Genomic DNA, 13,281 nt, shown 5'->3' on the forward strand with positions numbered 1-13,281 from the left:
GAAGAGCGGCGTCACTGATTGAAGCGAGAGAACTCGGCAATTTTCTAGTCCGACCAGGATTTATTCATTCTGGCCCCTTGAATATTATCTCCCCTACATCCCCCAGTTTGTAGGATCCATAGATCCGATGCCAATTCAGACAGAGCGCACGGGAGGGAAGATTTCAGGGTCCACATCCACCGTCCGCATCACTAGTCTCTTGTGGTTCACATGTCCTGTTACTATAATTCTTTCCTGCCTTGATTTTCAACCATGCAAGGATTTGCCCAATCACCCACGAAAGGAATCAAGAAATCAACATCATGGAAAAGAAAATTAATTAATTCCTTTTTCTAAGCCATAAAAAAAGAAAAATGGTCTCTTTAGCCGCAGTCTGTTATCGTGAGTTTTACCCGTGCACGGCATCCGTGCGCCGCCTCAATTAGCTGCTGCCTCGATTAGCCGAGCACCGGTAAGCAATTAGGACTCTGTCCATGTAAAAAGCTAATCAAGCATTGGCCAAACTGCTAATTTGACATAACCTCGGCATCACCTAACTTCTTGTCGAGAGAAAGAGCGAGAGAGAGAGAGAGACAAGATCAGACCATCCGCTGATTTCTTTGATCAGGAGTTTAGAAAGTAGGGCCGGAATCGTTTCTTATAAGGGCCTAAGGCAGCGAAAGGATGTGGACTCGGAAAGCAAGAGAAGAGAGGGGAGATTACAAGAAGTATTGCTGTCCCTTTCATGGCCAGGCAAGAAATATTAAACAAAAACTGCTTAATGCATGACTAAATCTAGAGAGAGAGAGAGAGAGAGAGAGAGAGAAGAGTCTGTACACTTAAGAATGCCTTGCTTCGTACGTATCTCCCACTCATGAGCTTTGACCCATCGAATGAAATAGCTTCATTTTCAAGTGGGTCACACCCCAGAGTGCTTCAGAACACTCGCAGTCTTGTGAATTTGCTTAAAAAGTAAGACGACCACAGGCGTTAGAAGAAGGAAATCTGCCGCCTCTTATGACAACGAGACCATTGGCCACGGCAGGATTAGAAAATTCTCTCCTCCTTCCCTTCTTTAGAGGGAATTATGCCAATGCACCACCATACGATTTGAGAAGCATGCTACCTTCACCAAATCGGACGGAATCAAATTTCTTATTTCAAGTGGGTGATGGGTCTAGGATCCCATCTTGCAAATGCTTCGAGATGACGGGTCGGGATTTAGTTGGTGAGTCTCGTGACATTTTGAATCGGACAAATCATATCGCTAAAGTGTAATCATATCTTTAATTTAATCTAAGAAAAAAATCTTTGGTTCTTTCAAGTAAAACAATTCTTTTGACTGATGTACGTCATACTGTATACGAATAGGAAGTGCATCCTTTTTCCTCCCTAAATCGTCACCAGGCAAAATACAAATTAGAGATAGAATGTGATGAAAACGGCATTGTATCCGAACCATCACCTTGAAAAAAGAGGTGCCCTAGTGAGGTTACATGACTCGTTTTCAGAGGGTGTCGGATCGACGTTAGCGCATCCTTTTTCCTCCCGAAATTGATTCTAAGTAACATATAAAGTACAGACAAAAATGAGATAGAATGGCATTGTATTTGAACCAACTATTATATGCATCAACCACCGGCCTTGGTGGCTCCGCTGGATAAGACCTTGAACCTTGGGGGAAAGGTGTAAGGGTCGAAACCCAGTGGAAGCATCGGCGTCTCAAGCGTGATGTCGGAGTGGTGGGTCCTCCGCTAGCATCACCCGGGGTTTACTCTGGCGGCTATGTCCGCCGTAAGGTGACGAACGACGGGGTTCCCCGGATTACAAAAAAAAAAAAAAAACTATTATATGCACCTGATACGTTTGCATACACGCTCACAAGCACGTCATATCGATTATTAAAAGTTGCTGAGTCCGACCGAATTCAACCATTGAAACATTTGAGGAGCATGCATGGAGATACATGCAACTATTTATCGAGGAGAAAGGGTGTCAACACGAAAGGCCTAATTACTTAAAAAAATCACCACTATTAGATCTAGTCTTAATTCTATCATGAACTTTTTTTGTTTTGAAAAAAATCATAAACATTATATTAAGTTGTAAATTTGTTTCGAACTTTCTTTTGTCTTAAAAAAAAATTCCAAATTCTAGGTTCAGTCTCAACTATCTCGAATTTTATTTTATCTAAAAAAAAATAACCAACTTTTAATATATTTTTAAATCTATCATCATGATCCACTCCCAAGTTGATGTGACATTTCCAAATCGATAACAAATTCACATTAACAAGGCGACATGTAAAATTTTCTCCAAAATGAAATTGCTCTAGGATATGCAAATTATGGATGATTAGTAGTGATTTTTGGATGGAGGGCTAATGAGGGTAAAAATTTGATGATTTTTCTCTTAGACAAAAAAAAAAAATGTTTGAAATTGCACTGGACCTAAATTTGGGGTTTTCTTTTAGACAAAGAAAGTGCGGGACATCACCCACCCGTGGGCAGTGTAGTTGGTTGAAATTTCTCTTCCAGCGAAAGAGGTTAAGGGTTCGAAATCTTGCGTTGTTAGCGATTAAAGCGGGAGTCCCGGCGGTGGGTTGCTGGGCCAGTTTCCCTCGAGATATAATTGCTATTAGACCTCCACCACGGAGGCTCATGAGACCCCAAGTCGGCGTAAGCTGACAAAGGTAAGCTCCAGCAGATCCTCGGTCACAAAAAAAAAAAATACTGGATTGGTTTGGACTAGACCTAAAGTTTAGGATAAAATTAAGATTAGATGTAAAGTTGAGATTTTTTAGGATAAATGACAAAGTGATCTTTGAATTTTGATTCGATGTACGACTTAATCCAAACAAGGCATTAATTATTTTTGTACAATCCGAGGAACATTGCACGCCAATGCACGCTAAGCTAAAATTCAGAAATTATATTAAATAAATTTAATGTTTGAAAATCATATTATACATTAGGTCAAAGTTATTATAGTCCTGTTGAAATGGCAAGCGCAAGCAGGACGAGACGAGTCTCATGATTGAGCTTTGCTTTCGAAAACAATGTTGGCTTCCTCCTTTTCCCTAATAAGTCCAAAAGGTGTCAAAAAAAGATGGCCGGCTCTCTCGTTATGCATGGCGACGGACGAGGCGTGGCCAATGGCGGGGCGCCGCGTGGCCATCGTTAGGTCAAGTACGAGTCCTTCGCCCACGGGTCGCTTTCGTGGTGGGTTGGGGAAGCACCGCCCTGCGTCGGGTGAGATGCCGTCGTCATGCGTTTGTAAGGGAGGGGAGACGATGGTAAGCAATCCGTGCCGTTGGTGGATGACGAAAGAACATAAATTCTTTCTCAATTTTCACGAAAATTAAAATGAAATTCCTTAACGTGCCGACTGAACAACCCATCCTATCACAACAAATCTCAAATTGAAAAAAAAGCCAAAAAATAATATTTTGACTACCCAAAATTCCAATTGATATACTTAACTGTCGAATTGTTGAATTGGGCGATATATGACAAATGATGAGTGTGTATAGTATCAATTCAAAATTTATTATAATATATCAATTGGGAATTTTTTTTTTTTGTTTTTTGCTGGAGGAATTGGCTTGCGTCGTAAACCAGCAGGGTCTTATCAATTGGGAATTGTTTATAATATATCAATTGGGAATTGTTGACAGCCGCTCCACCTTCGGGAGTGACGAGGCTTTATCCAAATGAGTCACCGCAAACACAGATGGTATCGGTGGGAATTGTTGATGGGTATATTAGTTTGAAATTTTGCGGTGGAATTAACTCAACAACCAATCAAAGGAATGTTACTGTTTTGGATGCATTGGTTACCCACGTATTCATTATCTCAAGAATCTTATTTGTATCGAACGAAACATGTTTTAACAACCGCCCGGTATATTCCCGGAGGAGGAAAAGTCGAGGCGGGAAATTTAGGTGGGCGATGTTAAGGGGGGGGCGGGCGCGGAGTACGAAGCGGAGCGGCTCATCATGTGATTCTGTCGTACCACTTTCATATCATTTCCAATCCTGGGGAGCCCCCACCACCTTTCCCCTCATCCCACCACCCGTGATCCCTCCCTCCCTCTTTGCATCGCTATGGCACGAACAGAGAGAATCACCAACCAACCCCCCTCTCTGTCAAAAATTTTGTAAAAAAAAAAAAAAATCATTCCTTTTGCTCCCCCTCTCTCTCTCTCTCTCTTCTTTCCCTCTGTCAAAAAGCTTTCACCAAAACTGGCTTTCCCTAATTGCTTGCTGGTGCGGATCGTACCCTTCCCGATTTCCAGGAATCTCTCTTCACCTCCACCTTTTGTTGACTCTCCCCCCCTCTTCATCATTCGGAAAGTGATTAACCCATCACATGGCATCGAAGCCGGGCACTTATATCGAACGGACTCGATGGGATTAGAACGGACGAGTGAAAACTCAAACCTCGAAACGAGTACATGCTGTTTTAGCTTGTAAAGATTGTGTCTTATCGCAATATGTCCGACCTAGTAGATCAAGGACTTGAGTCCATTGTCGGTGTATTCACTTCTGTTTTGTCCATCCATATAGGAAAACAAGTTAGTCCTACAAAATCTCGTTATGTATTGCAAAATCGATCCCGATACTCACAAAAGTTTGTTTATCAGCCGTTAAAGTAATACGTGGTTTTAGTGAAATTGAAGTTGCACCTTGTTCTATTTTTATAAAAAAAGGAAAGATTGAATGTTTTATTTTTTGACCCGTGAAAAGTTTGAACTAGTTTGCTAAGTTATATTATGTCTATCAATGTCATATCGTCCTATAATCTTGACGCGTGGTGGATGTTATTAACTTGTTTTTTCTGCAAAGACGTGGTCACAAAAAGTCGTGACACGTTGCCTCCCGGTTAGAAAGAAAGAAACAATCAACGGGAGAAAACTAGGGTTCTTGATTGCGACAAGATCATTCTCTAGTAGTGAAGTTCTACAAAAGAGTCCAAATTTGGAATTTTCATAACATTCGTGACATCCAATTCCTTTTATGCAACCCTAATCTCGTCTCGAGGCGCTGCCTAGGCCTGTGAGAAGTCAAGACGTACCCGAGTCTTTTGCAAAATCTCTTAGGCCGGAGCACGTGTAGAGATTTCGCTCCTATCATTTATTTCCACCGGAGTCATGCAAATTTTAGGTCAATCCCAGTATTTTAATCGGCTGATCAGCCTGTGATTTTTCCATGTAATTAGTGTGTGACATGTACAGCGAGATCTTGACTAGGGTTTCAGCCCTTCTTGTCACGATCTCGCGTATCTTGTCATGCTCATGCATGATTGGGTTTTCCTTCTCGACCTTCGACGAGAGGAGTGCAAATTTCTTGCGCATTCTCGAAGTTCTTGTCTGAAATCCTATCTTTGACCCGAAATAACCTCTTGACCAGAACGAGAAGAAAGGCTAAAAACAGCGAAGCGAATCAATAATTTTCTTTTCTTCGAGTTCGTATCATGTAAATGGGTTTATATAAAAATGCGAGTTATATATATATATATATATATATATATATATGTAGATGAGGACTGAGCTATATCCCAAGAATGAGCAGAGCCTATGAATAAAGTGGCGAGAGTGGGGCTTTCAGTTCTGTGGACTGCCTACAACTTTGCATGGTTGGTCGAAGACACAGGCCTACCCAGTCACGCGCATCGCCAACTTCTGCATAATGTCATAAGAAATCAATAAATACAAAAAGAATGGTCATCGCATGTCTTCATCCGATGCAAACCCTAACCCCAGCACCACGCATACACTCTTCACACACACACACACACACACACACACACACACACACACACACACAATGTGGATGCTTATTTCCCTAACGTTGACCATCTTTTCATAGCTTAGATGCACCAAATTCAGCCTCCCAAATAAGGGTACTAAATACTTGGAAGAGATTACCATAAGCAATGTGTCGGAGTTAGATTATAATGTCGTGAGGATATTGATCGAGAAAAGTTATTTGGGCCGTTGAAGTGATGATATTGATCGATCATCAATGACAATTTTTGTGTTTAGAAACAATATGATTTACCGATAGTGAAAAGTCATGTGATTTGCGAATAGTCATCTCGATGACATCTCGAGAATTGTTTATTACTTGTAATGATCGCCAACTAAGGATCTATAGACATCAGCTTGTTGCTTACCTATGAAAATGTGAAATTCCTTAAAACGGGAAAGTATCACATGCATGTCTCATCCATGTTTCACCCGATCGAAAAACCCTAAATTGCTGAGGAACATTACTTGGGTAGATATATAAAATAATAATGAAAAAAACTATTAGGGAATCTCACACGTGGGTAGCTTCAACACCTATTTGGAATAAGTCCAAGCTACTTTCTTTTGGAATCATGAGGACGTCAATGAAGATTTAGCACCAAACATTTCTACTTTGCAACATGTGAGTCGGATGAGCTTTGAGACAACCTAATTCTAAATGCATTCATATGTAATTCTCACTTCTCACCCACAATAAAGTCCGTGTATAGATCATTTACATCGACAAAGATGGTAAAATCAACTGTCCTCCAAATACTTCGAACTATTGGAGAACACGATCATCTAATCAACTGTATCGATTCTTTGAATTTGGGAACATTGAGAACTTGATCCGTGTCATGCACTTTATAACACCAAACACCGTTCTTCAATCTTTGAACCAACTCACAAGTTACTTACAGAACGAAGCTAGTTATAATAAGATCGCATTTGATCGAGTGAGCCGTGGAAGCTCAAAAATCCACCATTCAAAATAATAAATTTGCAGATAATCTTAGTAGATTCAACATATCTCTTATTTATACGATCAATAGAGAGCACGAAGAGGGTCGTTGGTGCGATTGCTCCGCACGCACGATTGTCCAGACCACCGCATATTTTACAAACGACTTTCACCCACTTTGTCTTTAGCACCAAAAACAAGTTTTAGTGCCTTGTATATAAAGGATTGTAAACACTGTAGAATCATGGGTTGCTTTCCAACCCTTAATTTATTATCATTATTCTTAATCCCTTTTTCTTTTAGATTAATTTCCTCGTCTTTCGATCAATTAATGCTGTTCTTTTTTAGACCCTTTCTTTCGAAACCCATCTTCCAAATTTTTTAATGCCAAGGATGAGCTGGAGGGAGAGAGCATATGGAAATTCGGGTCTACCCAGATCCCATTTCATAAAGTAATAAATCATTGAAGAATAAAACAAGAAGATGACAAAAGTTTTAGTGATTCTTTAATTAATCACTATTTTATCCCTCTCCTATTTTTGCGAGGGAACACGGGCTCATCGGAAACCTGAGCGAACAGAGAGACAATGCAGCTCCACACCAACTAATTACGTTTCTTTATTTCATGCAGCATATAAAATCTCTCACTGGAGACAAGTGTATGCGTGTACCAAATTGTTAATTATTGCTAAGATATAATTAACCAGAATGGTCCCCAAAACCCTAATCTCATTTCGTCTTGATGACTTTTGAAGCAATAAATTCTTTTGTTTCTAGAACTAAAAATTCATCGAAATATTTTCTCGTGTATCCGGTTTCAAAGATTTGGCTAACTATCGGATTTAGTCATCAAATTCATTTTCAAAGTCGCAAAGATAAGATGAAGAGTTTTTTTTTTTTGTGACTCAGGAACCCCGTATAACCGGCAATCAGCGAGTAAACTTGGGGGACACGTAAGCGGGATGACTCATCACAGACCCCAAGCAACCGTGACGAGATTTGAACTCTTCCCCTTCGTGAGGCGGAGAGAGCCCAAACCATCGCGGCCACCAAGGCGGTGGTGATAAGATGAAGAGTTAATACAATGAAAAACCCATAACCGGTACACCCACGATAAATTAACCTATCGAAAACTCTAAATTGATACATTTACAATAAATTTATCCTCTATTAGTTTTCGTTAAATTAGATTAATATCACGAAAAATTACAAATTGATACATCTATGACAAACGAAAGATAAAATATAAATTGGTACATTCGTTAATTGCCATGAGTCATCAAATTTAGTAATTTGACGTTAAAATTTAATGAAACTAATGTAAGATAAATTTATCACATGTATATCAATTTGTAGTTTTTTGTGATATTAATCCGGATGATTATTCACAGCTGACAAGTCAATCAGCAGCCATGTTTCAAGCCCTAAAAGTCAATGAAACTGTATCAGCACCGCGTGTGAAGACCGGTGTGTGTACTTTTGAACGCAGAGATACCATGACGAGGTCAAGGTCTTTGTCTTTCTGGGACGCAATATATTGACAAAGAATTGAAGCAAACGTATGGCGGATCGTATCGGCATCTTATTCTTGTATCTTTCTATTTTCTGGCGTGTTCAAGAAGCATTTTAGTCTCCTTGGAAGACGCAAAAATTGATGTTTTTTTTTTTTTTTTTTTTTTCATTTATTCCTGTCGCATTTAAACAGATTTATAACAGGAGCATGAAAATTGCCATGTTTTTTTCCTCAGCTCGGTACTTTTTCACGAACATGTGGCTGGATGGGCAAGTGAAAATCATGAAATGGGCGACTAAGGCGACGCGTCATTAAATAGTGGGAATATGTAGTTTAGCTAGGTCGTTAAGACCTTGATTCTCATTAATCACTATTCATGACACACCATGCAATAATGCTTGACAGAAATTCCAGCCGCGTTCCAATAGAAAAGGGAAAACGATAGCGAAATGAGAGATAACGAAGGAAACGACCTGAGATACTCGCAAAAAAAGTGAATGTATTAAAAAGGGGTGGCATGGCTTATATTTCAAACCCAAGTGAAGCTAGTTGAGCTCGATTGATATGGCAATCATGTCGCCATAAGTGCATAAAGCTGTGAAAAGCTGACTAAACCCATGATTTCAAGTATACACAAAACCTTCCCTTCCTTTCTCTCTTATTAAAATGAAATGATAAAATAAACAATGTGAATGATCATATTAACACTTAATAAATCAATCAAAAATCAATCAAATGCAACTTTTGATGAATATCTAGGCATTTCTTTGTGAATCAAATTATACAAATCGATCTTCCTATCTGGGCATAATTGCATGGAGTTTAGAGTCACCTTCATCCGATGGAGCTTCCTTTTTATTACTTACTTTATGAGGGAAGAAAAGGTGCACTAGATGGATGCACAAAAAAGTTCTCACCAGAATTTTTTTTTTAACACCTATTGAAAAAGAATAGAGGCAAAGTATGTGCGATACTATTAAACAAAGTAAAAGATTTGCTTGCTCTCTCTCTCTCTCTCTCTCTCTCTCTCTCTCTCGGGAGGGTGGAGAGGAAGAGAACAAAGGAAAAGACAGAAAGTGCAACGTCAGTTCTTCAAGCTGTAGGGTTCCTTTGGGTTCTGTGGCATTTTCATTGAGAGGTATCCTCTCTCTCCTCCACATCTCTCTCTCTCTCTCTCTCTCTCTCTCTCTCTCTCTCTTGTGTGAGCTCAGGAAGAAACTTGGGTCTTTGGGTCTTATACTTATAGTATACTTTTTTGTTCACATCTGTGTATGGCTATGGTTGGATTTTCTTGGTATTAGCAAGAGCATGTGTTTATTGAGTCATGGAGGAGAGAAAAAGTAGCTAATGAACCAGAGGTAGCTCTTTTGTTCTTGTTCAGTTCCAGTTCTCTCTCTCTCTCTCTCTCTCTCTCTCCCTCCCCATCTACTCCTTTTGTTTCTTCTTATTTTTGTGCTGAAAAACAAAAGATTGTCTCTTAGGTTGATGCCAAACAAAGAGAGAAGGAAAAAGTCCATCGCAGATGTGAGCTTCTGTGTATGTATTATCGTCTGAGAATCAAGAGAGCATACCATAGCCAGCCTTGCTTGCACTTAAATCGAAAAAAGAATGTTATGTCATTATTTGTTTTCTTCCCTTTCGCTAACTCCATCTTCATTCTTTAGTACAAGCTAGCTTTTACTGCATGTAGAGACTGGAAAAGACCTGGAATTAATCAGTTTTTTTTCAGAATCTCATATATACCTCGTTTTTTGCTTTTCCTTTCATTATGGAAAAAGAAGCAACGCCATAACCATCATCACCATCCATGACCGAGAGCAGTGAAACCTCAGGGTTTCAAGAATCACTGCATGCCTGAGAGAAGAAGATGATGAAGGGCTTGATATTTCAGCAAAAGCCACAACAATCAGGTGTTGAAGACAACATGTCCAATTTGACTTCGGCTGCTTCTGGCGACGCCACCAGTGCTTCTTCAGGCAACAGACCCACTGAATTATCTGGTCCTATCAATAATTATTCTCATCAACAATATAACTTTGCTCCACCTCAACCTTCAACAACTCAGATCACTCCCCAGCCTCCTCTGAAGAAAAAGAGAAACCTGCCCGGCAACCCAGGTAAAACTTGAATCGAAATTCTCACTTCTTTTTGTAATATTTTCTCAATTATTGCTCTCCTTCGGTTTTATTTTCTTATCTTGGGGCCGTACACTTGTGCTGATGCTATTTTCTTGGCGTGTGAATCAGACCCAGATTCAGAAGTGATAGCTCTATCTCCCAAGACTCTGATGGCCACAAACAGGTTTGTCTGTGAGATCTGCAACAAAGGGTTTCAGAGAGATCAGAACCTACAGCTCCACAGAAGAGGGCACAACCTCCCATGGAAGCTCAAGCAGAGAGCAAACAAGGAGGTCATTAGGAAGAAGGTGTACGTGTGCCCTGAGCCGAGCTGTGTTCACCATGACCCGTCAAGGGCTCTTGGGGACTTGACTGGGATCAAGAAGCACTTTTGTAGAAAACATGGTGAGAAGAAGTGGAAGTGTGAGAAATGCTCAAAGAGGTATGCGGTTCAATCAGATTGGAAGGCTCACTCCAAGATCTGTGGCACTAGAGAGTACAGATGTGACTGTGGAACTCTTTTCTCAAGGTAAATATATCAAACCCAAAACCAAAATCATTATCTTTTTCGCGAATGAGAGAAATTTTGTACGTTCTCCCTTCGGGACCTCCATTAATGCGCAGTGGTCAATGCTATATGCATCCTTCACTTATGCTGATTTGGAAAGGAAAGGAATTGAATAGCCCCAAAATTCCATCTGCTGAGACCCATCTCATTTTTTTGTCTGATGCATTAAATTGGACAGATTTTGTACATTCCCTTGAACTAACACAGACAGAGAGAGGGGATTGGTGATCTGTGTGGGGAAATTTTTAATGCACCAGCTTGCGGGTGGACTCTGGACTATCTGTTTGTTAGCTCCTATAATAGAAGTGGGAAAGCGTGAAGGAAAAAGTAGTGGTTTATACAGGAAGCAAAAGGAGGAAGAAAGGTTGGGGGGGGGGGGGGGGTGGTGGATAGAGAGAGAGAGAGAGAGATAAAGTCAAATGCATACGATACTTCTTCATTCTCTTCCTCCTCCTCCTCCTCGCCACACCACGAGCACTTTTTGGCTAGTTCTGGTTTTGTTTTTCTCGTAAAAATTGTTTCTTTTCTTAATCAAATTTGTCTTGGGTGTTTTTTTTTTCCACAGGAGGGACAGCTTCATAACCCACAGAGCCTTCTGTGATGCATTGGCAGAGGAAAGTGCAAGGGCCATACCCAACCCACTCCTCCTCTCCTCAGCTCCACAAAACATGAGCTTGCCACCTCAATTCATCAACACCCAAAACATCCCATTCACTCTCAAGAAAGAAGAGCCACAACACCACCAGCACCAGCACCAGCAACAACAAATCAGTAGTTTTGGGCTGAGGCAAGACCAAATCCCACCATGGCTGGCTTGTCCACCACCTCCACCCATTGACCTCTCCTCCTCGTCCTCATCAATCTTCTCCACAAGGCTAGACCAAGAATTCGCCCAAAGCTATGAACACCACCGCTCAACTCAGCAGAACCCAAACCCTAGCCCTAACAACCCTAGCCTTGGCCCCAGCTACCCCCAAGCAACACCCTCACCTTCCCCAAACATGTCTGCAACTGCGCTCCTCCAAAAAGCGGCCCAGATGGGTGCAACCATGAGCAAGAGCAACGCTAGCTTCTCATCCCCGCTCAGCGGGGCTCACCAGCAGAAGCAGCAGCAACAAGAAGAACCGGCTCACTTGTATATTACATCCTCTACTCCTGATCAACAGCATCCTGGTAGAAACAATAACATCAATAGCAGCGGCAGTGGGAGTGGTGGCTTTAGGCTGAGTTTGTCCTCACACGAAGAGATGGCAAGTGCTGGGTTTCACCATCACCAGCATATGCAGGGATTGGTGGCTCCATTTGGGAGCAACAGAGCCATACAAGACATGCTGATGACTCCTGGTGGAGGTGGGTTTGAGGGAGCTTCCTCCTTTGAGGATCCTTTTGGTGGGATTCTCAGCAGCTCTTCCAAGAAAGATAGTGACGACATTAACAATGACAGTAGTAATAACCAGCACGAGGCTTTGAAAGCCGCCACCCAAGGTGGCCTCCTTGCCCGGCGGCAAGATGTCGGCGGCGGCGGGAACAACGAAGAGTTGACAAGAGATTTCTTGGGTCTGAGGCCACTATCTCACAGTGACATTTTGAGTATCGCCGGTCTTGGGAACTGCATGAGCACCACTTCTTCTCAAACTCAAGTGCCCCAAAAACCATGGCAAGCTTAGGCTCTATACAGAGAGGAAGATTTTCTAAATACATCAGCTTCTTCTTTTTCTTTTGGGTCTTCCTTTTCCTTTTTTTATGTTCTTTCATACTATATGCTAAATTTTGTCGTTCATCACCATCATCATCTTCAGTCTCTTGCTACCAAATCTTCTTCCCAAAGGGAAGGAACAAAAACTCAAGATCCCTTATATATAAACTCATCTCATAGATGGTCGTGATATTATATAACATGTCATTTATTTTTAGTCTGTGGTGGTCTGTAATTCTTGTTTTTACAATCTTGTCATATAATAACGCAGCATGGACGGGAAACCCTAGGTTCTTTGTATCAACAGAAAGCGACGTTACAAGATAATGACTTATGCAGGGGCCTGGGAAGTTTGGTGCTTTCCTCTTTATTCTTTTTAATGCTATTCTTTGTGTAATAAAGTTGTCATGCTTCCACCAAATTTTATGCATGGCACATGATCAAACATATATTTGGGGTCCGGTCCTTTATCATGTGCAAGGCTTCAAAAGACGAAGATTGATTGCATCTTTTTTTTTGGGGACCAGATGGGAGATTGGCCGTTGACTTTTCACTCTAGACAGTGATTTCTGTCCCAACATATATGCTTCACTTCCTGATAATTCTCGTAAAAAACTCTCGTCTAAGGGTTAGGCTAAGCTAAACGTACTAAA

General features: G+C 41.0%; 1 protein-coding gene across 6 annotated transcripts; it reads left to right on the forward strand.

Annotated features, from left to right (window-relative positions):
* The first annotated feature begins 9,234 nt into the window (after positions 1 to 9,234).
* On the forward strand, positions 9,235 to 12,848 carry LOC108955807 (protein indeterminate-domain 7-like). Of its 6 annotated transcripts, none has more exons than XM_018864355.2 (5): positions 9,403 to 9,605; positions 9,729 to 9,783; positions 10,026 to 10,364; positions 10,494 to 10,893; positions 11,498 to 12,848. In XM_018864355.2, exons 3-5 carry the CDS (start codon positions 10,115 to 10,117, stop codon positions 12,597 to 12,599), a joined length of 1,752 nt encoding a protein of 583 aa, XP_018719900.2. In that variant the 5' UTR covers positions 9,403 to 9,605; positions 9,729 to 9,783; positions 10,026 to 10,114; the 3' UTR covers positions 12,600 to 12,848. The 6 variants fall into 6 exon arrangements, with proteins under 6 accessions (XP_018719902.2, XP_018719900.2, XP_018719903.2 ...); XM_018864358.2 differs by having other exon boundaries at positions 9,729 to 9,771; XM_018864357.2 differs by lacking the exons at positions 9,403 to 9,605; positions 9,729 to 9,783 and adding an exon at positions 9,235 to 9,385.
* Positions 12,849 to 13,281: the final 433 nt, after the last annotated feature.

This window comes from Eucalyptus grandis, chromosome 10 (genome assembly GCF_016545825.1).
Source record: "Eucalyptus grandis isolate ANBG69807.140 chromosome 10, ASM1654582v1, whole genome shotgun sequence".
NCBI lineage: Eukaryota > Viridiplantae > Streptophyta > Magnoliopsida > Myrtales > Myrtaceae > Eucalyptus > Eucalyptus grandis.

Bases quoted from the DNA above. Each gene is read 5' to 3' on its own strand.
- LOC108955807 (XM_018864357.2), top strand. From the start codon at position 10,115: ATGATGAAGGGCTTGATATTTCAGCAAAAGCCACAACAATCAGGTGTT. The intron at 10,365-10,493 runs GTAAAACTTGAA...CGTGTGAATCAG, and splicing joins AAACCTGCCCGGCAACCCAG to ACCCAGATTCAGAAGTGATA. The intron at 10,894-11,497 runs GTAAATATATCA...TTTTTTCCACAG, and splicing joins TGTGGAACTCTTTTCTCAAG to GAGGGACAGCTTCATAACCC.